Source organism: Symphalangus syndactylus, chromosome 4 (genome assembly GCF_028878055.3).
Source record: "Symphalangus syndactylus isolate Jambi chromosome 4, NHGRI_mSymSyn1-v2.1_pri, whole genome shotgun sequence".
Lineage (NCBI taxonomy): Eukaryota > Metazoa > Chordata > Mammalia > Primates > Hylobatidae > Symphalangus > Symphalangus syndactylus.
The window spans coordinates 67,158,620-67,185,162 of NC_072426.2; the positions used below are offsets into that span (position 1 = coordinate 67,158,620).

At 36.3% G+C, this 26,543-nt stretch overlaps 1 protein-coding gene across 1 annotated transcript in view; it reads left to right on the forward strand.

The window, feature by feature from the left end:
• MYO3A (myosin IIIA) overlaps positions 1 to 26,543 on the forward strand; it is a 282,829-nt gene that overhangs the window by 110,273 nt on the left and 146,013 nt on the right. Inside the window, exons 11-14 of the mRNA XM_055274926.2 lie at positions 16,509 to 16,608; positions 18,281 to 18,397; positions 19,619 to 19,723; positions 19,824 to 19,907. Coding sequence (XP_055130901.1) covers positions 16,509 to 16,608; positions 18,281 to 18,397; positions 19,619 to 19,723; positions 19,824 to 19,907 — 406 coding nt within the window. The remainder of the gene's footprint in view (positions 1 to 16,508; positions 16,609 to 18,280; positions 18,398 to 19,618; positions 19,724 to 19,823; positions 19,908 to 26,543) is intronic.

Genomic DNA, 26,543 nt, shown 5'->3' on the forward strand with positions numbered 1-26,543 from the left:
AGATTACAAAAATTTATATCCTTCGACCCAACAGATTTTTTTTCTTTTGCCAAGGAAGAGGAAAAATATTTTTGTACAAATATATTTATGGCCTCCCAAAGTGCTGGGATTACAGGTGTGAGCCACCACGCCCGGCCATTATTTTTATACTTGGAAAAAATCAATGTATTAAAAACAATCATACACTCACCAGTCACCCATCATGCCATTTAATGATTCTTGGAAAAGGTAAACACCATCAGCCTTCCTAGCCATTAACCAGATTATTTTCCTGTAATGGTGTTTGTCCCACAGAAAATTGAAGCGGCTCTGGTAATACAGCTCTATATGTTAAAGGGACTGTGCCACTCCATCTTTGCAACAAAATTCTACTTACAGAAACTGTGTTTCTTTGCTGTTTTTTTACTTGTGTCTACGCTTTTACTTGTCTCTAAGCTAAGCATGGAGTGAAGAAAGATGTTAGGAATTTTGCAGATGGAGAATAACCATCGAATATTCTTGCCAACACAGATATCAGATTTATTTCAACATCTAAAACTCAGGTCGCTCTATCTAAAATAATACAGAGCAGAGAGAAGTCACATTTACAGCATAAACACACAAAATTTCCCAGTATGACATTTTTTTCTTTAGCCTCCAGACATCTGATTCCCTTTCAAAAGCACACAAATCCTCTCACCCAGCCCAGAGCCACCCAAAAGGGATTTCCATATGGTAGATGTTGCTTAAAATTTGCTAACAGACTTAATGAAGTTACTCCTCTTAACAGGTAGGATTGTGCCTGTTGTCCAACTCATAAATAAAGGATCATACATCACTTCTTTAGGTTGTTCCTTAGTTGTAAATCAAAATTTATACCAGAGTGTAACACATCTTTTCTTCTGTTGTTTGAATATGTAATCTGTGCATATTAAAATAGTGCACAGCTGTAGTCAGTGAAAAAGTCTTCCCACCAATGTCCCTCCACAGAGGCAGCCAATGTACCCAATTTCTTGCATATATTCCTAGAGATATTCTATTTATATATAAGCAAATAACTGGAGCATTCATGAAAAACTTAATAAGACCCTTAAACATCACGTAATATTCTTTATCACTGTATCAAATACATGAAGAATGGTGGTCAGAAAAGCTTATAATGCCAGAAGCCACTAAAAATTGGAGATTAGAAAGAATTTAATATTTTTCTGAAATAGAAGTCTAAATGATTGGGGAAAGACAATGCTTTAAAAATTGATTTCTATACACATCAGTTGCATTAAAGGAGACATCTAATTGGGTGAGCATATAGAAAGAATTAATCTTTGCTGCTGGCTTGTAAATTTTTAATATACTAGACATTTTACGGTTTAGTTTTTTAAAATAGTTTCACTCTCTCAGTCATAAAGTATACATTGATCTTTAATACATATATATGTACTATATATAATATTATTTTATATATTAATATATATTAATATATAAAACATTACATATTATATATAAATATATATTTAAAATTATCTTGTGAACCACAGATGATTGATAGTGGCTTGCCATCCCCCACTTCAGACTCCTCTTTTCTCCAGATTTTTTGCCTATTACAAGGTCAGCAGTTATGGCTCATAGGTCAAATCAGGCTTGCCACCTATTTTTGTGAATGAAGTTTTAATAGAACACAGCTATGCTTATCCATTTATGTGTTGACTATAATTGTTTTCATGCCACAATGACAGGATTGAGTAGTTGTAACACAGGTTGTGTTAGCTGCAAAGCTGAAAATATTTATCTGATCCTTTACATAAAATGTGTCCTGCAGTAAGAAATCTTCATTATGGTAATGAATAAGCAAGAAGCATTAGAGGAAAGAAAAAACAAGAACTGATTTTAAATGTGCAATAGCATTATAAGGTATAGAGTATCACATAGGAATATGCAAACTATGTATAAAATCTCTAGGATTTCATTTATTTCATATGCTTTAGTGTCCACCTAGAAGAAAGTAGCGACACTGCTCTTATAGAGATTTAGAATAAATTAAGGGTGTGGGTACACAAGTACATAGCTAAACATGTACAGATTTTCATCTACTTTCATGTATCACTTTTCCAATCCCATCCTTCTTTCCAACATTGCTACAGATTTTATGAATATATATTTATCTGTGCAGCCCAGATTAAAGTACATCTTTAAAGAAGTAAATGTGAAAGAAGAAAGTCTCCAGGAATTAAGAGGGCAATTAAGACTTACTGGGGTCTTGGTCACTATATCTGTCACTCCAGGTATTGAGAGTTGATCTAGTGCTATGGCTCACCAGGCTGGTGCGTGCTTCCTTCTCCACCATCATTTCAAAACTACACACCAGGTCAACCTGCAGATAAATAAAATCTAGTAAAAACTACACACCAGGTCAAACTGCAGATAAATAAAATCTAGTCTTCTGGGGCACACCAGGGAGAGCCTGTACTCCCCGTCAGTACTACCAATGCTGGTAGACAACGTTGGTTGTTCATGTTACTGGAATTTAAAGATGGGTAAGGAAATGAATACAAAACCATTGCTTAGATTTATGTTTAACAAAAGATTGCTATTCTACCCCAGTGGTTCCTTAATCGCCTTAGGTGATACAGCTTGATATTTACAAGAGTATTTTAAAGCAAAGTAAAAGCAAATAAAGCTGTTTCATTACAACAGTACAACTAAATAGTAAGGATAAAAATTTAACATCAGGCAGCAATAGTTTTTTTTTTTTTCAAAGTGTAGAGCAGAAATACAAATAAAGCTATATTAACCACCCCTAAGGGTATTTGTGACCTTTGACAACACTGAAAGAAAATATTTATAGTCTGAAACTATGTCTCTCCAGTATTACAGAGTAAATGAAAAATATAATCTGGTTAACAAGTTGTACTTTTCACAAGAGGACAAAATTCTTATAGAAGGATTCCGACTTTGCTTTTTCCAAGTCTTACAGAAAGAAAACATTGGAAAAAGTAACAAGAGTGGAAAGAGTGGAAAAGTAACAAGAATGGAAATCAGTTCTATAAAATGAAGGTAAAAGGCAAATATTAAAAGTATAAAATTATCTTGAAACATATATATTTAATATATATGTATGTGTGTATATACACATATACATTGAAAAGTGCATATATTCTTTGTCTTAGAACAATTTAAGTTATTTATAACCAGAGTGTAAAAATAAAATATGTTTTCTTTGGTTTCACAGTAGATGAACATTTAGTAAAAGCAAACTATTCACTCAAATATATTTTAAGCATCCATCATTTGTGAGAATCTGATCTAGGAGTACGGGGTATGTCAGTCAGTGATAAAACAAACAAAAAAACCTGTTTTTGTGGAGCTTACATACTTATTGGAAGACCCAGACAATACACATAAAAAGTTTAGTGAGCAATGTAGTATATCACATGGTGATGCCTGCTAAAGAAAAATAGAGCAGCCAGGTGTGGTGGCTCACCCCTGTAATCCCAGCACTTTGGGAGGCCATGGAGGGCAGATCACAAAGTCAGGAGTTCAAGACCAGTCTGGCCCACATAGTGAAACCCCGTCTCTACTAAAAATACAAAAAATTAGCCGAGTGTGGTGGTGTGCACCTGTAATCCCAGGTACTCAGGAGGCTGAGGCAGGAGAATCATGTGAACCTGGGAGGTGGTGGTTGCAGTGAGCTGAGATCGCGCCATTGCACTCCAGCCAGGGCAACAGTGTGAGACTCCGTCTCAAAAAAAAAAAAAAAGAAATGAAAGAAAAATAGAACAATATAAGAGGGACTGGAAGTTCTCAGGGTTGGAGGGTGGGATTACAATGTTGAAAATGGTGGTTATCCCAGACCTCACAATCAAGAGAAGTACGTTAGGCTTGTGGCTCTTTGGTCAGAGAGAAGAGTCAGCCTTTGAGACAGGAGTGAGCCAGGTGTTAGAGGCTCGGCCAAGAGAGATCGAGAAAGCTAGCGAGGAGTAAGCAGGAACACAGTGTTAGGAGATACAGTGGGAGAAGCAATGGGGTGGGTGTGGGATCAGATTATAAGAGACCTTACTTTGAGTGACATGGGAGGGTACTGACCAGATGGGTGACATTTTTGAGTTATGTTTTAAAAAGATCATTCTCACTATTTGCAATAATCAAGGTCAGAAACAATGGTGGCTTAAAGATCAGGGTAGTAGCAATGGAAGTTTTGCTTTAGAAATAGACATTTATGATTTTATTAAATACTCTCGGATTTAGATGGAGAACACAATATTGTTTAATGAAGAAATCCCACCTTTTCACCCATGCATTCAATCAGCAGTTCGTGCAAAACTCTCTAAACTGTTTTTACATATGGTCCAGGTTTTCTTACCTTCCTGCCAATATTTCTGTATTCTGTACATTTTCCATTTGCCTTTCTAGAATTTGGTAGGCTGAGTAAGGACCCTCTAACATACCTGGGTCTAATCCCTGGAATCTGTGAATATTACTTTGCCTGGCAAAAGGAACCATACAGATGTGATTAAGTCAGGGATCTGGAGAAGGGGAAATTATCCTGGATTAGTGGCCAGTCCCTAAATAGAATCATAAGAGTCCTTATAAGACAGAGGCAAGAAGGTTAGTGAGGGAGAAAGCAATATGAGTATGGAAGCAGCTGTTAAATTGATGCAGCCATGACCGAAGAATGCCTACAGCCTCCAGAAACTGGAAAAGGCAAAGCAATGATTCTCCCTTAGAGTCTCCAGAAGGAACCAGCCCTGCTGATGACACAGTGAATTTCCAGATGAAACTGATTTTGGATTTCTGGCCTGCAGAACTGTGAGAGAATAAATACTCATTGTTTTATGCCACAAGATTTGTGATAAACTTGTTACAGCAGCAATGGGAAACTAATACATAGGTCTACTTCCTGCTTCTTCACTCTGCCATGTGCCCTGGAAAGCTGACCCTGGTGCACTGCACTGATCAAGCACCTGCAGATTGGAAGTGACAACGGCCAGGATCTACCTAAGGCAGCAGCTTCTATCCAGTGGTGCTAACCCTAGAGCTACAGCTCTCTCTTGGCTTTTGGAAACCACTTCTTCCACTTGCAGCTTCTGGCTGAGGGTAGTGAAAGTTGCTGTAGAGGGATCTTCACTAGCTCTTGTTTGTTTCCTTTATCAGTGCCCACACCTTTGTAAAGACAGGCTCTTTATCCAGTTTCTGCTCCAGCATGTAAGGAGGTTAGAAGTTGTCACTCCATCCTAACAACCAGTGAAAACTGAAAAAAATGAAAAATCAACAACTCTTAATTGGATCCATCAGAGAAGTAAGGTTACAGGGTAAACCACTCCCCACAGGTAGGAAAATACAGAAAATATCAGCTTATTGGAACAGAAACATGCAAGAAGAGACATCCGAGGGAGCAATTAGCGGGGTGGGAAAATTTGAACTGTAATCGATGAATTGCTGGAGGCTCAGTCTGACAGTTAAAAACTGTAGGAGATTCCAGTCACAGGTGGCCTCCATACTTTTGTGGGTTTTACCTCCAGATCAGTCAGGTTCTCACAGTAAATTTCAGAGAAAAATCCCTTCGTGTTTACATCAGGGAGAGAGGAAAAAGTGCCATTTAAAAATATGCCAGAGCATTCTGTTCCTTTTAACATGGTTTACCTTCCTCTTGTCCTTCCTAAGGAATAGGAGGGGAGTAGAGAAGGAGGAGACTGAGGCACTTGTGAAGATCACAGTTGAAAGTCACTGTCATTAAAAGATTGAAACCTAATTATATAACTATAGAATGCTTCCCCTCCCTTAGGCCTGTAGCATGTTACCAACACATGAATAAACACCTATTTATTGGAGTTACTTTTACCCAGTCTTGGCTATGAAAAAAAAATTACAAGGCATACTAACAGGCAAAAATCACAGTTTGAAGAAACAGAGCAAGCATCAGAACCATGCTTAGATATGGCAGGTATGTTGGATTATCACACCAGGAATTTTTTGTAAGTCCACAATTAATATGATAAAGGCTCTAGTGGATGAAGTAGACGCCATGCAAGGACAGATGGGCAATGTAAGTAGAGAGATGGGAATTCTGAGAAGGAATTTGAAATGTTAGAAATCAAATGCACTGTGACATAAACGAAGAAGAACCTTAATGGGCTCATTAGTAGACTGGACTCAGTGGAGGAAAGAATCTCTGAGATACATCAATAGAAATGTCTGAAATGGAAAGGCAATGAGAAAAAAGATGGAAAAACTGGAATAGAAGATCTAAGAATTGTGGAATAACTAAAGAAAGTATGATATATACATAATGGGAATACTAAGAGAAGAGGAAGAAACAAATATTTTAAGCAACAATGACTGAGAATTTTCCAAAGTTAATGTCAAATACTAAACCACAGAACCCAGTTTCTCAGAGAATGCCAAGGAGGATAAATATTTTAAAAAGACACCAAACATATCTATAGCACATGTAAATGGATAATGGCAGGGCATGTGTCCCAGAGATAGTGATGATCTGCTATAAACAGAATGTAGAGAGCTTTAGTGTTGGAGGCTGAGGAAACTAGGTCGGAGAGGGCATTATTACTGAGAAATACAGATGTCCTAAATGCGTTCAGGTTCCAAATGCCCAGAAGCAAAGCACTATCTTCCCTCACAAAATCTGAAACTCATCTAGTATTTATCTCATTGACAGATACCATCATCTATTTAATTGTACACACCAAAAATCTCCATCTTTTTCAACTCTTATATCCACGACATCACCAAATTATATCATTTTAATCTCTTTAAAATTTTTCAAAACTCCATTTTCTCCATATCCATGAAGGAGATGATGGTGCCATTGACTAAGGTAGAGATAATTGAGGTGAGGCACAGTAAGGACAGGAGGAAAAAAAAAAAACAGATGCCATGAAAGCTACAGAGGAGAGAATTTCAAGACAATAGATCAATAAAGTTAAAGGACACAGAAGAACTGAATAGAATGAAATCTAAAGAGGGCAATTGAATAGGACGATAAGAAGGTCATTTTACTTTCAAGAGGCTGATAACAGTGCTGATGCCAGAGTTTAGTGAGTTGAGGAGTGAATGTAAATAAGGAAGGGTTCTGTGAATTAAGATTGTCCTTTGAAAAGTTGACAAGGAGATTGTTAAAGTTTGAGAAAAATGCAGCAAATTGAGGAAAGGACGACTTAGGATGGTAGAAGACTTGATCAACTGAGAATATGGACCCAGTGGAAAGGAAGCTTCTGATAAGATGATAGAGCAAAGTTACACAGGATAAAGAATCAATAGACAAATTAGTAGGGTTAATCCTGGAAAAGAAAGGCGATGCTTCCACCCTGGAAGTCACAGAGAAGTTGGGAGGGATGTGAAGAGGAGATACATGAAAATATACTATCATTTTGAGATAGAAGAGAAGGAACCTGAGTGAGTTTGTGTTAGTTTCCATTGAGGAAAAAGGAAAATAGATATTGGAAGCTTCAAAGGTAGACATTTTTGGACAACTGCTATGTAAAATGAGCTAGGAAGTCACCCCCTGGGTGGGTAAAATAATTAATGAGTAGACTTCAAGGTCCAGTGGAGGGAAAACAATCTTTCAGGCATGAGTTTTGTGACCACAAATAAGCAACACTGGAGCTGAAGAGATGTCAATGGCTAGTAGGATCCATTAGTCAGTGCCCTGGAACCAAAATTGCACAGTTCAAAGAAGTGTGATTGAAGAGAGTTTTTGTTTTTACTTTTTATTAAAATCAACTTTATTTTTAAGAGCAGTTTAAAGTTCATAACAAAATTGAGAGGAAGGTATAGGGACACCCATGTGTCCCCTTCCCCCATGTAGGCACAGTGCTTCTCCACTATCAACATCCCACACCACAGTGGTACTTTTGTTACAATTAGTGAGCCTACATCGACACATCACTATATCATCCAGAGTCCACAGTTTACATCAAGATTCACTATTGGTGTTGTACATTCAATAGCTTTTGACAAATGTATAATGATAAGTATCTACAATTGTAGCATTGTACAGAATAGTTTCATTGACCTAAAAATGCTCTGTTCCCTGCCTGTTCATCTCTCTGTATCCTCTAATTGCTGGCAATTACTGATCTTTTTACCGTCTCCATAGTTTTGCTTTTTCCAGAATGTAATAAAGTTGGACTCATATAATACGTAGTTTTTCAGATTAAGTTCTTTCACTTAGCAATATGCATCTGTATTTCTTTCATGTTTTTTCGTGGCTTGATAGCTCATTGCCTTTTAGCACTGAAAATACACTATTGTATGAATGTACCAGAATTTATTTACCTGTTTCTTCCTGAAGGACATTTTGATTGTTTCCAGTTTTGGCAATTATGAAACTAGCTGCTATAAATATCCATGTACAAGTTTTTGTGTGGTTTTCTACTCATTTGGGTAGAAAGGAGCACAGTAGCTGAATTGTATGGCAAGAGCATGTTTTATTTTATAAGAAACTGTCAAACTGTCTTCCAAACTGGCTGTACCATTTTTCATTCCCATCAGCAATGAATGATTACTGTAGCCTTATAGGAAATCTTGAAATTGCACCGTGTCAGTCCTCCAGCTTTTTCTCCTTCAATATTGAATTGGCTATTCTGGATCTTTTGACTTTCCATATAAACTTTAGAATCAGTTTACCAATATCCACAGAATAATTTGTTTGGATTTTGCTCGGGATTGCACTGAATCTGTAAATCAGGGTGAAAAGACCTGACATCTTGATAATATTGAGTCTTCCTATCCATGAACATAGAATCTCTCTCCATTTACTTAGTTCTTGTTTTATTACTTTTATCAGTTTTGTAATTTTCTTGTATGTATTTTGTTAGATTTATACTTAAGTATTTCATTGGGGGGTGCTAACATAAGTGGTATTGTGTTTTTAGTTTCCATTTTCACTTATTCATTTCTGGTATATAGGAAAGCAATGACTTTTTTTATATTGATCTTGTGTCCTAAAACCTTGCTGTAATTGCTTATTCATTCCAGGAGGTTTTTATGCTGACTCTTTCAGATTTTCAACATAAACAATCATGTCACCTGAGAACAAAGACAGTTTTATTTCTTTCTATCAGTATACCTTTTAAGTCATTTTTTGGTCTTATTGCATTAGCTATGACTTCCACTATAATAATGAAAAGGAGTGTAGCGAGAGAATATCCTTGCTTTGTTTCTGATCTTAGCAGGAAAGCTGCTAATTTCTCATCATTATGTATTGTAACTGTAGGCTATTTTACATGTTTATGAAGTTAAGGAAGCTCCCTTCTGTGGCTCATTTACTGGAGTTTTTATCATGAAAAGAGGTTGAATTTTGTCAGTTGCTTTCTCTGCATCTATTGATATGATCATGTCATTTTTCTTTTTTAGCCGATTGATGTGATGAATATTAATTTATTTCACCCGTCAGTCACCACCCCTACATACAAACATTCTTCCTCAGGTTACTGGAATCCTACTTCTATGTAAAGACCAAGATTAAATGCTAAATCTACTAAGAACTGTACCCACTTTTCGAAAATGGAATTAATTTTCCCTCCTTACTATTTCCACTTTATATATTACTTTAATTTTGGCATTTGCCATATACTTTGTGTTTTTTTAAAAATTCGTGTTTTCGGCCAGGCGCGGTGGCTCACGCTTGTAATCCCAGCACTCTGGGAGGCCGAGGTGGGCGGATCACGAGGTCAGGAAATCGAGACCACGGTGAAACCCCGTCTCTACTAAAAAATACAAAAAAAAAAATTAGCCGGGCGTGGTGGTGGGCACTTGTAGTCCCAGCTACTCGGAGAGGCTAAGGCAGGAGAATGGCGTGAACCCGGGAGGCGGAGCTTGCAGTGAGCCGAGATTGCGCCACTGCACTCCAGCCTGGGCGACAGAGCGAGACTCCGTCTCAAAAAAAAAAAAAAAAAAAAAAAATTCGTGTTTACATCTCCCACTAGTTTGAAACTCATTGATTGTACAACCTGGATTTTTTTCCACCTATAATGACCCACAACACTTGGGGTTATTGGGAAAATGCTTGCACATAGCGTGGTCTCAATAAATATGAGTTGGATTGAATTGCGTACTTAGATTTTTATTAAAACAACAATGACACTTTGGGAGGCCGAGGTGGATGGATCACTTGAGGTCAGGAGTTTGAGACCAGCCTGGCCAAAATGGTGAAACCTCATCTCTACTAAAAATACAAAACTTAGGCCGGATGTGGTCGCTCATACCTGTAATCCCAGCACTTTGGGAGGCCAAGGCGGGCAGATCACCTGAAGTCGGGAGTTCCAGACCAACCTAACCAACATGGAGAAACCCCGTCTCTACTAAAAATACAAAAAATTAGCTGAGTGTGATGGCGCATGCCTGTAATCCCAGCTACTTGGGAGGCTGAGGCAGGAGAATCACTTGAACCCGGGAGGCAGAGGTTGCAGTGAGCCAAGATTGTGCCATTGCACTCCAGCCTGGGCAACAGGAGCAAAACTCCATCTCAAAAAATAAATAAATAAATAAATAAATAAATAAATAAATAAATAAAATACAAAAATTAGCCTGGCGTGGTGGCAGGTGCCTGTAATCCCGGCTACTCGGGAGGCTGAGGCAGTAGAATCGCTTGAATCTGGAAGGCAGAGGTTGCAGTGAACCTAGATCTCGCCACTGCACTCCAACCTGGATGACAGAGTGAGACTCCATCTCAAACAAACAAACAAACAAAAGACAGTGATACGAGAAAATTCTAAAGCCAATGACCTTCCAAAATTCACAGCTATCACTTTCCATAAATTTGTTATTTTAACTCTCAAAAGTGTTTTCCTTACAATTCTAATATATGACACTTGGCATGTGGCTAAATCTGACAAATCAATGTATGCATATTTTAAAACTTATTTAATACTGCAAACATGAAAGTTAACCAGAAAAATAAGCAGTCATGATTGATTAGATATTCACTGATGTATAAAAATTATGGAAACATTTAGATGTTCTTGTGAAAAGGTAGATGTACTTACTCATTTTAAGAAATGCCCAATATTTTACTAAGAAAAATCACTTGAAGCTATTTTCTATCCAAACTTCAAACATTCAGTTGGTTTCAGGCAAACATGGATATTGAATTAAGGTAATGAAGATTCAAGACACCTTGTTTTTTGCATATTTGTATCAAGACATAAAACGATGAATAACACTTGATTTCTACACACAACTTTCTCAAGGTCTAACAGGAACAATGAACATGTATAGACTTCATTAAATATGAGAACTTTTCCACTTGTGGTGTATTCTCTCTGGAAAGACCTACAGTGTCTTCACAGAGAGGGTAGTTTAAGCCTAACTTTGAAAGATACATAGAATTTTGCCGAGCATGGAAGGAAAATAGTTCCAGATAGAGAAATGGAATGAACAAAGTACAGAGTCTTGAAAATGTTTGGCATATTGAGAGCTCTTCTGTACAGAGCTGATGGAGAATGATGCTGGAAAGGTTGTTTACGGCAAGATTGTGAAGGTCCATGAAATCCATGCCAAGAAATTTTTAAGTTGTACCACAGAAGATAGAGAGCCATCTGAGGTTGTTTTAATCATCACAATGACCAAATCTTTTCTAAGTTTTTGACAGCTAATACCAAAAACATCATGGAGGATGAATTCACAGGAGTGGAAGAGTGAGGGCACCAACCAGCCAAGTATTGGTCCCTCTGCTCCTCACCATCCACTTCCCATCATTCTCCAAGGAACAGTCTGTAGCAGCCAAATGGGTCCATAAAAATGGACAGAAAATTCAAGGCCCTTCAATTAAATGGAAAATTGGATCTTTTCCTCTTTTGTCTTAAAAAGAATATATCAAAAATGGTTATACTTATAAGAATCTCTTTGAATATAGGGGAGTAAATAAGATGATACTTGTTCAATTCAGCAAATGTGGAGACCAACTATGTGCAAATTCCATGCCAGAAGTTGTGCGGGGATATACAGTCACTTAGTCATTCAACTAAAGTTTATCGAGAAACTTCCCTATTCTAAATAATCTCCTTATACATGGGATACAAGAAGAAGCTAAAGGCATAGTTTTGCAGATCTTGACGCTTACGTTCTAGTAAGGACTTCAAATATTAACTAAATTATTCACACAAGTGTATAATTTTTTTAAGTGGTATAAAAATTATGGAGGAATCTTGTAATCCCAGCAGTTTGGGAGGCCGAGGCAGGTGGATCACGAGGTCAGGAGATCGAGACCATCCTGGCTAACATGGTGAAACCCCATCTCTACTAAAAGTACAAAAATTAGCCAGGCGTTGTAGAGCACCTGTAGTCTCAGCTACTCGGGAGGCTGAGGCAGAAGAATCTCTTGAACCCAGGAGGCGGAGGTTACAGTGAGCCGAGATCACACCACTGCACTCTGGCCTGGTGACAGAGTGAGATGCCATCTCAAAAAAAAAAAAAAATATGGAGGAATCTACTTAAGAGTTGCAAATAGGTATAAGACACTATTTCTGTCATTGGATACATTGTTTTAAATATCAGAAACATGATTTGCAAGTAGTTTCTCCCAGTCGGTGGCTTGGTTTTTGTTTTCTTAACAAGAAAGCAGCAAATTGAGGATTGTACACCTTAGGATGATAGAAGACATGATCAACTGAGAATATGGATCTGTGGAAAGGAAGCTTCTGATGGCATGATACAGTAAGCTACACAGGAAAGAAAATCAAAAGATAGGTGGGGAGGGTTAACCCTGGAAAAGAAAGGTGGCACTTCCACCCTGGAAAGTGAAAAAGAAGTGTGTATGGGGGTGAGGGAGTATGAGGAGAAGATAGATGAAAATATACTAACATTTTGAGATAAAAGGGAAGGAACCTGAGTGAATTTGTATTAGCTTCCACTGAAGAAGAGGGAAAACAGATATTGGAAGCTTGAAAGGTAGATATTTTTGGACGACTGCTATCTAAAATGAGCTAGGAAGTCTCCTGCGGAGGGGTAAATAATTAATGAGTAACTTCAGGGTCCAGTGGAGGGAAAACTGTAATCTTTCATGTGTGAATTCTGTGACCAGAAATCTGCAACATTGGAGCTGAAGAGAAGTCAGTGGCTGGCTGGATCTATTAGTCAGTGTCCTGGCAGGAAAATAACACAGTCCAAAGAAGTGTGATTGGAGAGAATTTTTTGTTTTCATTTTTTATTAAAATAAACTTGCACAGTGCAGATATTTATAATTTTAGTGAAGCCCAATTTATCAATTTTTTATTTCATGGATGGCATTGTTGGTGTTGCATATAAAAACTTATTTCCAAACCCAAGGGTATCTAAATTTTTTCCTATGTTATCTTCTGGAGTTTTATAGTTTTACATTTTACATCTAGATCCATGATTTATTTTGAGTTAATATTTGTAAAAGCTGAAAGGTCAGTGTCTTAAGTCACTGTTTTTGCATGTGAATGTCCAATTGTTCTAGCACCATATGTTGAAAAGATATTCCTATCCTAGGAAATTTACAATCTAGTAAAAGGTATAAGGCCAGCACACAAATGAATGACTGAAATGACATTTAACTAAGATGTCTGTCCTAAAGGACGTGTAGAATTGTGCTGAGGAGTGTAAAAGAGGTGACATTTAAGGTGGATTGTGAAAAGTGAATAAAGTTTTATCATACAGATTGGGCTGAGGAGGAAATAACAAAACCAAAATGACAAGTGAAGAAAGCACAGGGATGTATAGTTTAAGAAACAGAAACAAGTCCAGTTAAGCTAAAGTGTAAAAGTGTATTTTCTGGAAAATACACTGGAAAGACAGATTGTATAATGTTATGGAAGGCCTTGAATGAGTTTCATGTAACAAATATTTATTGAGTGCCTACTGCATGCCAGGCACTGTTACAGCTGCTGGGGACACAGCAGTGAACAATACAGGTACTCTTGTCTTAATAGTACAATAAAATCTAGATTGGCATTATATGAATTACAATCTAATAGGAGAAGACAGAGGACAAGGTAGAATATGAGAGGTGACGAGGAGAATTGGGGGAGAAGGCAATGGCTAAAGATAGAGCAGGAAAAAGGTGATGAGAGGATCTGGAGAGAAGCCACTAATTGACAAGGGCTCACCAGGAAAAGACTCTGATTAGTGTAATATTGAAAGAGGCCCATAGGAAGCAAGAAAGAGCTTTACAGGTATCAAAGAAAATGGTGTTCCACTCAGAGGGAACAGCAAATACCAAAGCTGTGAGGTAGAAGCATGCTTAATGTGTTCAAGAAACAGCAAGGAAGCCAATGAGGTTGGAAAGAATTGAGTAGGAGGGATAGTAGAAACAGATAATGTTAGAGAAATAATAGGGGTGTTGAGGGAGGCACAGATGCACAAATCATATGGGCCTTGTAGGCCATGGTAAGGCATTGGATATTCCTTTGAGTAATAATGGGAAGATCAGGAACTTTGAGCAGAGTAGTGACATGATCTGACATAATTTTTTAAAGATCACTCTGGCTGCAGTGTTGAGAAGAGTGTCAGAAGGTAAAGATGGCAGCAGGGAAACCTCTTGGGAGGCTGTTGTAGCAGTGAGAAGAAATATAGTGGGGTTTTGGTGGGGAGAAATGTCTAGCCCCAGATAGAATTTGATAATAGAGCTGATGGAATTTGTATACAGATTGCATGAGGGGTGTGAGAAAAAGAAGAGCCAAGGATGTCTCTAACATCCTGAACAATCAGAAGAAAGGAGTCACCATTGACTGAGTTAAAGAGTCATAGGAAGGAGTAGGTTTGGAGGCAGAGTATTTAGGAGTGTGGTTTGGGATGTGTCTGTCTCTCCAAGTGAAATATCAAATAAGCATTTAGATGCAGAAGTCTGGAGTAGTAGTTATCAGTGAATGAGTGGTGTGTAAACCTATGAAATAAGGAAGTGAATGTAGAGAAGAAGATAACTTCAAGAACTGAAACTTGGGAGACCCCCAAAATGTAACAGAAAGATGAGGTAAAAACAGAAAAAGATACTCAGACAGAGATACTAGTGAGTTAAGGAAGAGAATCAAGAGAGACTTACAGGAAACCAAGGCAAAGGTATTCAAGAACGCCTTTGTTAAATGCTGCTGGTAGATTAGGTAAAATGAGGACTTAAAATTGACCATTGGATTTAGCAATGTAAAGGTCAGTAGAGTCCTTAACAAAAGCTGCTTCCATAGAGTGTCAAGATGAAAGCCTGAACAAACTAAGTATACGCCGAGCATGGTGGCTCACGCTGCTAATCCAAGCACACTGGGAGGCCAAGGTGGGTGGATCACTTGAGGTCGGAAGTTCTAGACCAGCCTGGCCCACATGGTGAAACCCTGTCTCTATTAAAAATGCAAAAAAATTAGCTGAGCGTGGTGGCCACTCCTGTAATTCTAGCCACTCAGGAAGCTGAGGCAGGAGAATCACATGAACCTGGGAGAAGAAGGTTGCAGTGAGCTGAGATCGCACCACTGCATTCCAGCCTGGGTGACAGAGTGAGACTCCATCTCCCAAAAAAAAAAAAAAAAGTATGCATAATTCTTTTGAGGATTTTTACTATAAAGCAAAGAAATAGAACAGCAGATGGAGGAAACTGGAAGTCAGGGGACGGCAGTTTGTTGTTGGGATGGGTGATATAACAGAGAAAATTCAATGAAGTAGGAATGAGAGAAAAAGCAGTAGGAATGATGTCCTTCCCTAAATGAGAGAGGACAGAAGCTATTATAGTATACAAAAGGAGCAGTGGGCTTAGATAGGGGAAGGGGCAGTTTATTAATAGGCTTAAATTTCTAAGCAATAAGAAACCATTAAAGTTTTCTGAGTGTTAAGATTCTTAATAACCCTCATAATCTATATATTCCTTCCCCTTTTACCAAGGGGCAAGCCCAGATACTTGAGAGTGTGTCCAAAAATAAATACCAGAAATACAATTATCCTCAAAATAAAATGGATGTCCAGAAAAGTTTAAATAAACCATTGTGTTTATCTCAGCAACTTCTCCTTTGTGTTAAATCAAGATCTTTATGCTGTTTTTGAAAGTTGTTGAAATGTTTTACTTTGAAGATAAACTTTTTGGTACATGAAATCTATTTTTACACACATCTAACCTTTTGAAAATTTATAATGTGATTTATTTTGTATTCCTGTTAAATTTTGCTGAATAGTAATTAAAAATGACCATACCTTGACCACCAATGGGCTAACACTACCTCCAACAAAATTAGGAATGTAATGAATTCAAACCCTTCAGCCTCATCACCTTGTAACAGATTCAGTCACACAGAAATTTAGAGGAAGCTTTAAAACAAATTATATAAAGATAGTTCTTGAAGGAAATTATGTACTTTTGATCATCCATGAAGTAAATTCTGTAATTTGCATTTTTCCAATGGAGAGGAGTAAACAAACAGTAAAGATCAAATATATTAGGATATTTACTGGTATGTTATCATTGAATTTAATAAACAAATTCATAAAGGATTTTCAGTCTCATAGGTATCTAAAACTTTTTTCCACTATGATCAGTAATCAGTTCTTAAATCAGGAAGTGTTTTTCTCCACAGACATGAACGTATTCACACCAAGAAAGAGAACTTCAACCGATCTCTAATATCCAATCTGAAGGATGTAGATGATTTAGCAACCCTAGAAGTTTTGGATGAGGTAAGAATTTCAGTTTAATTAAACTTAGACATTCCAGATGTTTTGTTAATTTATAGAAGACACGGGTATTGGTAGAAGGGGAAGGAATATATAGATTATGATGGTTATTAAGAATCTTAACACTCACTCTGCCCATGTCTTCCATCTGTAAGTCTCATGCTTTCTTTGTCTTTTAGCTTCCTATTATTTCTCTTATCTTCAGTTTTAATCTGTATAACTCAAATTTCCAAATCTTTCCAGCCTAGTGTTCATTTTTGTCTGATGCTCAACTGACAGGGGTGAAGTCCTCACAGTGTAAGTTGTTAGGCCACAGATCTTCCTTCTTCTTCATTATTTGTGGGAGTCTCAAAGATATGAATTATTGTATTCAAAGAGCAGCCAGCCTACTGTAACCACCATGTGGTGGCCTCCCCATTTTTCCTCTCCTGTTTCAGCTCTCAGTGGCTGTACCCAGAAACTCTGGGATACCTCAACAGCCTGTCTGTTACCATGGTCAGTGTTCTTCCTCATGGGATCACAAAACTGTTGTTTCACACTGCTTATCTTTCGGAGGTATTGAATTCTGCTTGTAACTCCTTATTCTAATTATCTCAGAAGTGTTTCAGATCCAAGCTATTAAATTCTAGCCTCAGCCTCCTTTCCCCTCACCCTTCTTTATTCCATATAGTCAGATCATTAGAGAAATAAATGTCCTCGTTTTAGCAGAAGGTCGGGACTTCTCTCCTGCCTGATGAACACCTTATTATTTTTTTTACACTGCTGATACATGCCTGAGCATTTGACTCAGAAATGTACCAATCAAGAGGTAAGTTCTGAATAGAGGTAGTCATTTGGTAAATTTAGGGTTGCATAAACAACTCAAGTACTTCCTCAAAATAATCTCAAGAACATCAGACATCTTGAAATCAAATCATGTTGACAAGGCAGAGATTGCAGACACCTTTCTGAATTCTTACATATATATTTTTTTAATAATGCAAATTCCTAGGCTTGTGGATTGCAAAGAAGTTTTCACTAATCATGTTGTTGACCAATATATTAATATATTAAATGGTGGGTTTGTTTCTGTTTTCTATATTTTATTTTTAGTTTCTTTTTGGGCCTAAGATCTTTTGCTCCTCTCTTGTGTCATGTACTGTAAATGGTGGTTTCCGACATTATCAAAATCAATTCATTTACTCAAATGACTTATCAACTATGAAAATTAAGTTTTAAAATTTTTCATAGTACTTCATAAAGCCAAAAGTCTAAAAAAAAAAGGAGTAGGACATTCCATAAAGCCACTGGATCACCTTGATTTGGAATTAAATCGTGTTCTCTCTATCTTCCCTTCCGTTTTCTCTTTACTCCATTTTTAATCTTTATATCACTTACTGCTATTACTTCTTTTCTTGAAAGCATTGTATATTTAAAATTCCTGTGACATATAATATGTCCTTTGGAAAATGCAGGTAACAATGACATCCTCTGTGGCTCTCAAAACCAAAGAAAATGCCTGTCAAGTGAATGAGTAGTTGCAGACCTGATGTTATATATTTTTTACTATCAGTGTGTCTATTTTTCTAATCCTTTGTCCAGATTCCAGATGTTCTGTTTATTATTGTTTACTTTTTAAATTGTAGTTGACCACAAATAATTTTTAAGAAGGAGAAATTATTTTATTTTATTGCAGAATACAGTCTCAGAGCAACTTGAGAAGTGTTATTCCAGAGATCAGATCTATATCTATGTGGGAGACATACTCATTGCTCTTAACCCTTTTCAGAGTCTGGGTCTTTACTCCACAAAGGTATGTCGTATGGGGTGCATTCTCTTACTTCATACACATAATTATACATTCAGATACTTAAATTAATTTAAATGAATGCCAGAAAAATTTTATCCATTATTTTGAATAAACAGTTACATAATTTTTGTTAAAACATAAAACTAGGAAAAATAGAAGATGGAGTCAATCTGGGTGCAGTTTGTGGTCTTCCTTTCTCCAAATGCGTGTGCCAGAGTGTTAATTACATTCAGTTACTGGTAACGGCTCTACATTAAATATTGTATCACTAAACAGATACCTTTAAAAGCATATACTTAAGTCTGCTTAAAAAGGTATGTGCTTAATGTATGTCTGCCGCTGAACTGAGTATGGGAGCATCAAAAGTATAATTACATTGTTTATGTAGATAATACATACTTAATGGCTGTAAAAATTGTCACTATGAGTTAAAAATTCCTTTTGATGTATTATTGGCTTCATTAATATCACACACATGTTTTATGAATGTGACTAAATAATTATCAATTATTCAACCCCTAGTGGCTTAAATATAGAATACTATTCTGGAATTAAACAAGGTTGTTTTTCATTTTTAATTGGACTCATTCTCTTCTGGCTATTTGCATACTCCAGAAACTTATTTAATACTGTTCCTAATAGTTATTTTTTTGTGTGAAAAGTACATATCTCTGTCATCTTTTGCCATCCTAAAACTTACAGAAATAACAGTAAATTTATGAGCCTTGACCTATGTTTCAGGAGATAGGGGCTTTAGTGCAATCCTGCTATCAATTTACTGTGTGATCTTGGACAAATCAAATGAGAGAATGTATGTTAAATGATGTGAAAGGAAAAAAGTGGTGATTATATGTGAGACATTATTATATCCAAGGAGCAGTTAACAAACTGAAACCCGATCATCTTATTTTTAATGTATGCTTTCATTTAAACACATAATGGAATTTTGAAACCTTACATTCTGCTTTCAAGTGGAATGCAGAATCTTTTAAATTACTTTATGTCATATCATATTTCTGGGCTGCTTTGTGTCAGGCTTTTATTTTACATAGTTATACATTTAGATATATGTGCAATATGTGTGTAACATGTATGTAATAATGTTTTGGTAGAATGAAATTGTGTTTTTATTTATACTTTGCTGTAAAAATTGGAGCTATATTTGTAAATAATTCAGGACTTAAAACAAAAAGCCCTACAAAATGTATTCTTTTTAACCTTTAGCATTCCAAACTATATATTGAATCAAAGAGAACTGCCAGTCCTCCTCACATTTTTGCAATGGCTGACTTAGGATATCAATCTATGATAACATATAATTCAGATCAGGTAAGAAGAATCTCCCATTCTTAGAAATTTACCTCGTAGTTACTTAAATGTCACCTGAATTTTGAGGATAAGGTCTCACAGTTTTCTTTTCTATGTGTAGTGCATTGTTATTTCTGGAGAAAGTGGTGCTGGAAAGACTGAAAATGCTCATCTTTTAGTTCAGCAGCTGACAGTGCTTGGAAAGGTATAATTTATTTTTTCTGTGTCCCATCAGAAATATTTGTTGAATTTCAGAACTTAATATAACTGATTAGATTAATATTCTCTAGTATCTCACATTTAATAATGTACAGAAATTTTAAAATACAGTTGTTATCCTTTGAGAGTTTAAAATAATGAGCAATATGAAAAGCATGTACTCTGTTTTGAGGATTTTCTAACTTTTATCACACTTATTAGGCAAGGCTTATAAATGTGATTTTCATTCTTTTTACTCCCAGTGCATTTATTGAATGCTTTCTTTACTTTTTCTCCTTTTGGTGCTAGCAGGTTAAAAGAGAGTCAACATACAAAAATCAATTGTATTTATATACTATATGTATATACTAGCAATGGTCAATTACAAATTGAATCTTAAAAGTGCCATTAACAATAAAGTAAAAAAAACATGAACTATGTAGATCTAAATATTATATGTGCAAGACTTGTATGCTGAAAACTAAAAGAGTTAAAAGAAATAAAAGACCTAAATAAATGAAGAGACATATCATGATCATGGATTAAGTGACTCCATATTATTAAGATGTCAGTCTTCCTCAAACTGATCTATAGATATAATGCAATTACAATAAAAATCTAAACAGGATTTTTTTTGGTGGGAATTGACAAGGTGACTCAAAAATATATATTGAAGGGCAAAGGAACTAGAATAACCAAACATCTTGAGAAAGAACAAAGTTGTAGGATTCATACAACCTTATTTCCAGACTTGCTGTAAAGCTGCAATAGTCAAGACAGTGTGTTGTTAAAGAAAGGATGACATACAGATTGACTGAACAAAATAGAGAGGCTACTCATACATGGTTTATTGATTTTTGACAAAGATGTAAAATTCGTTAATTAAGAAACGTGGTCTTTTCAACAAATGGTGTTGAAATAATTGGATGGGCCCATACAAAAAAAATGAACATCAATCTATACTCACGTTATACACATTTTTAACTCAAAGTGAATCATAGATCTAAACATAAAACCAAAAGCCATAAAATTTCTACAAGAAAACATAGGAAAAGTTCTTTGTGATGTTGAGTTAGGTGAAGAGTTCTTAGATTCAACACAAAATGCATAATTTATGAATGGAAAAATTTGATTTTGTCAAAATTAAGAATGTCTTTTCTCTGATGACACTGTTACAAAAATGAAAACACGACCCACAGACTCAGAGAAAATATTTGCAAGACACCCAACTAATAAAGGACTTGAATCTAGAATATATGAAAAAAACTCATAAAACTCAATAAGAAATGAAATGGCAATTTAAAAACAAACATAATATTTGAACAGTCACTTCACCAAAGATGATATGTATGGTATGTAAACAAATGAAAAGTTGCTCAACATCAGTATCATTTGGGAATGCAAGTTAAAACCACAAGAAAACACTATTACAAAACTATTAAAATGGCTAGTGTTTTTTAATCTAACAATACCAAGTACTGACAAAGATATGTATATTACTCCATCTCGCACTGCTATAAAGAACTTTCCGAGACTGGGTAATTTATAAACGAAAGAGGTTTAATTGACTCACAGTTTTGCATGACTGGGAGGCCTCGGGAAACTTACAATCATGGAAGAAGGTGAAGGGGAAACAAGGACCCTCTTCACATGGCAGCAGGAGAGAGAAGAGTAAGAGAAGGAGGAACTTGCCCGACACTTATGAAACCATCAGATCTTGTGAGAATTCACTCACTATCATGAGAACAGCATAGGGGAAACTGCCCCATGATCCAGTCACCTCCTGTCACCTCCCTTGACACAAGGGGATTACAGTTTCTTCCCTAGACATGTGGGGATTACAAATCAAGATGAGATTTTGGTGGGGACATAGACCCAAACCATAGCAATATGTGTTACCGAAACACCAGGGATTTGGTCTAGGTCCTGCTACTTGCTGCGCAGAAAGCCAATGACTGAGATGATGGGTATTGCCAAAGAAGTAGACTTTAATTGGGTGCTGCACCCAGGAAATGGGAGCTGTCTTAAATCTATCTCTTTGACCAATTAAAACTAGGGGTTTACATAACAGGGAAGACATGTAAGAATGTGTAAGAACACAGAAACTAGGGAGAGAAAAGGAAGCAATAATGATGAATGAGGGGTCTGCATCTTATTGTCTGGATGTGGTGACCTAGTGAGTTTCAGTTCTTTGATACTTTTTTTGAGAGGCCTGAAGGTGGTTCATCAGGAGGGAACTCAGATAAAACAAATTGTGAAGTTCAGGCTCCAAGACCAGAAGGGTCAATTTTCTATGTTTATTAAAAAAAAAAAAAATCTGTGGGACTATTGAGTTTCATATGGAGCAACTGGAATGCTCATATATTCCTGGTGAGAATGCAAAGTGGTACAGCCACTTTGGAAAACAGTCTGGATGTTTCTTATAAGCTACACTTACCATACAACCCAGCAGTATTACTGCTATGTGCTTATCCACACGAAATGAAAACCTATACAGAAACCTATAGACAAAGACTTATAGAGACTTTATTTACAAACTCCAGAAAGTGGAATAAAGAAACTATAGCACATTCATACAGTGAAATATTACTCAGCAATAAAAAGGAATAAACATTGAGTTCAGGAGTTCAAGACCAGCCTGGGCAACATAGCAAGACCTCTATGAAAAAATTTAAAAATTAGCCAGACATGATGGCCCATGCCTATAGTCCCAGCTACTTGGGAAGCTGAAGTGGAAGGATTGCTTGAGCTAAGGAGGTCAAGGCTGCAGTGAGCTATGATGGCACCACCGCACTCCAGCCTGGGTGACAGAGCAAGACCCTGTCTCAAAAAAAGAAAAAGAACAAACACTGATACAAGCAATAATGAATTCCATTAAATTATTTTTGGATGAGGCCAGGCGCGGTGGCTCATGCCTGTAATCCCAGCACTTTGGGAGGCCAAGGCGGGCGGATCAAGAGGTCAGGAGTTCGAGACCATCCTGGCTAACATGGTGAAACTCTGTCTGTACTAAAAATACAAAAAATTAGCCAGGCGTGGTGGCAGGCACCAGTAGTCCCAGGGGCTTGGGTGGCTGAGGCAGGAGAATGGCATGAACCTGGGAGACATGAATGGTGTGAACCTGGGAGGCAGAGCTTTCAGTGAGCTGAGATCATGCCACTGCACTCCAGCCTGGGCGACAGTGCAAGACTCTGTGTCAAATAATAATAAAAATAAATAAATAAATGAATAAATAATTATTTTTGGATGAATCTCAAATGCATTATGCAAGTCAAAGAAGCCAGAATCAAAAGACTGTATACTGTGTGATTCAGTTTACATGCCATTCTTGCAAATTTAAAACAGTACAGACAGAAACAGGTCAGTGATTATCAGGAAATGGGGGTGGAGAGAGGGGTTGACTGCAGAGTCACGAGACAATTTGGGGTGGTGAAGGAATTATCCTATATGTAGACTGCAATGGGGGTTACATGATGGCACATGTAAAAACTCTCAGAGCTATACAGTATAAAGAGTGACTCTTACTGTATGTAAATTATACCTTAATTTTTTTCATAAAAGGAAGCTGAGGATAGACACTTTGATTTTCCAGGCAAAGATCTTAAAATAAGATAAAATTGTATTTTAATAACATTAATGGCCAAAAAAGAAAAAAATTGTTTACAACTTATGCCTGTAAAAATTTTTCTTATGATCTAATGGTTATAATTAGTCATGTTAAAATTTTTGCCAATTCTGTGATTATAGGAATCTTGTGTTACAAAACACCAGTAGGTTCAACGTTAAACCTAATCGCTCTATAAAAGAGTGAGGCTGCATAGTTCAAAACAACTGCTTAATTGAATTTAATTCACTTTTTTCCTTATGCATTTGGAATTTATTCTGATTTATACTGCCATGAATGGATCAAATTGTATCTTTTTGTCATATAGCTATTCAGTTATCCCAACACCACTTATTAAAAACCCATTCTTTCCATAAATTTGAGATGCCACACTTATACTATACTAAATATCCTCATGCAGCTTGGTCTACTTCTGATTTTCTGTTCTGCTCCTTTGGCCTTAGTGTCTGTTCATGCACCAGTGTCCCACTTTTTATTGTTGAAGTTTTATATACTTCATTTTTTTACTTTATATATATATAATATATATTATATATAATTATATATACAATAATGTTATATATAATATAACATATAATATATGGTTTGCAAATACTTTTTCCTAATCCACAGGCTGCCATTTCATTTTGGTGATTGTTTCCTTTGCCATGCAGAAGCTTTTCACTTTGACATAGTTTTATTTTTTTCTTTGCTTTTTTTGCATGAGCTTTTGATGTGATATCCAAAAAATCATTGCCAATGCCAATGTCCAGAAGCTTTTCTTCTATGTCTCTTCTAGGAATTCTATAGTTTGTAGTCTGATATTTAGATTTTTTATCCATTTTGAGATGATTTTTTGTGTATGGTATAAGGTAAGGATCAAATTTCATTATTTTGCGTGTGTAAATCCAGTTTTCCCAGCACCATTTATTGGAAAACTATCCTTTCTTTATGATGTCCTCTCAGTGCCCCTGTCAAAAATCAGTTAACTGTAAATGTTTGGGTTTATTTGGGGGCTCTGTTTTCTATTCGACTAGTCTATATGTCTGTTTTTATGCCAGTACCATACTGCTTTTATTACTATAACTTTGTCATATAGTTTTAAATCAGGAAGTAATGATGTGTCTAAATTTTTTTTCCTCAGAATTATTTTGGCTAGTTGAGGTTTTTTATTATTTCATACAAATTTTTGGATTTTTTTCTTTTTTAGTTTTTATGTGTTTTTTAAAAATTTTTCCATAGTTATTGGGGTACAAGTGGTATTTGGTTACATTATAAGCTCTTTAGTAGTGATTTGTGAGATTTTCGTGCACCCGTCACCAAAGCAGTATACACTGCACCATATTTGAAGTCTTTCATCCCTTGCCCCGCCCCTAATTCTTCCACACAAGTCCCCAAAGTCCACTGTATCATTCTTATGCCTTTGCATCCTCATAGCTTAGCTTCCATATATCAGTGAGAACATAGGATGTTTGTTTTTCCACTCCTGAGTTACTTCACTTAGAATAATAGTCTGATATATATATGGAAATATATCAATCATTTCTAAGTATATGTGGAAAATAAGTCATTATTCATAAAAGATACTTGCACACGCCTGTTTATAGCAGCATAATTTACAATCGCAAAATCATGGAACCAACCCAAATGCCCATAAATCAATGAGTGGATAAAGAAACTGTGATATATATATGTGTGTGTGTGTGTGTGTGTGTGTGTGTGTACATATACATATATATACACATACATATATACATATAAATAATGACTTATTTTCGTCTGGGTGAATAACCAGTAGTGGAATTTCTGGATCAAATGGGAGTTCTACTTTCAGTTCTTTAAGAAATCTCCATACTGTTTTCCATAGTGGCTATACTAGTTTACATTCCCACCAGCAGTGTAGAAGTGTTCTCTGTTCATCACATCCACACCAACATCTGCTGTTTTTTGATTTTTTGATTATGGCCATTCTTGCAGGAGTAAGGTGATATCACATTGTGGTTTTGATTTGCATTTTTCTGATCATTAGTGATGTTGACCATTTTTTCATATGTTTGTTGGCCATTTTTATATCTTCTTTAGAGAATTGTCTATTCATGTCCTTAGCCCACTTTTTGATGAGATTGTTTGTTTTTTTCTTACTGATTTATTTGAGTTCATTGTAGATTTTGGTTATTAGTCCTTTGTCAGATGTATAGATTGTTAAGATTTTTTTCCCGCTCTGTGGGTTGTCTCTTTACTCTGCTGACTTTTTCTTTTGTCGTGCAAAAGCTCTTTAGTTTAATTAGGTCCAAGTTATTTATCTTTGCTTTTGTTGCATTTTCTTTTGGGTTCTTGGTCATGAAATCCTTGCCTATGCCAATGTCTAAAACGGTTTTTCCAATGTTACCTTCTAGAATTTTTATAGTTTCAGGTATTAATCCTGAATCCATCTTGAGTTGATTTTTGTGTAAGGTGAGAGTTGAGGATCCAGTTTCATTCTCCTACCTGTGGCTAGCCAATTATCCCAGCACCATTTGTTGAAAAGGGTGTCTTTTCCAGATTTTATGTTTTTATTTGCTTTGTCAAATGATCAGTTGGCTGTAAGTAATTGGATTTATTTCCAGGATCTCTATTTTGTTCCACTGGTCTATGTGCCTATTTTTATACCAGTACCATGCTGTTTTGGTGACTATGGCCTTATACTATAGTTTGAAATCAAGTAGTGTGATGCCTCAAGATTTGTTCTTTTTGCTCAGTCTTGCTTTGGCTATGTGGGCTCTGATTTGGTTCCATATGGATTTTAGAATTGTTTTTTTCTAATTCTGTGAAGAATGATGGTGGTATTTTGATGGGGATTGCATTGAATTTGTAGATTGCTTTTGGAGTATTGTCATTTTCACAATACTGATTCTACCCATCCAGGAGCATGGGATGTGTTTCCATTCGCGTCATCTATGATTTATTTCAGCAGTGTTTTGTAGTTTTCCTTGTAGAGGTCTTTTAGCTCCTTGGTTAGGTATATTCCTAAGTTTTTTTGTTTTTTTTTTTTTGCAGCTA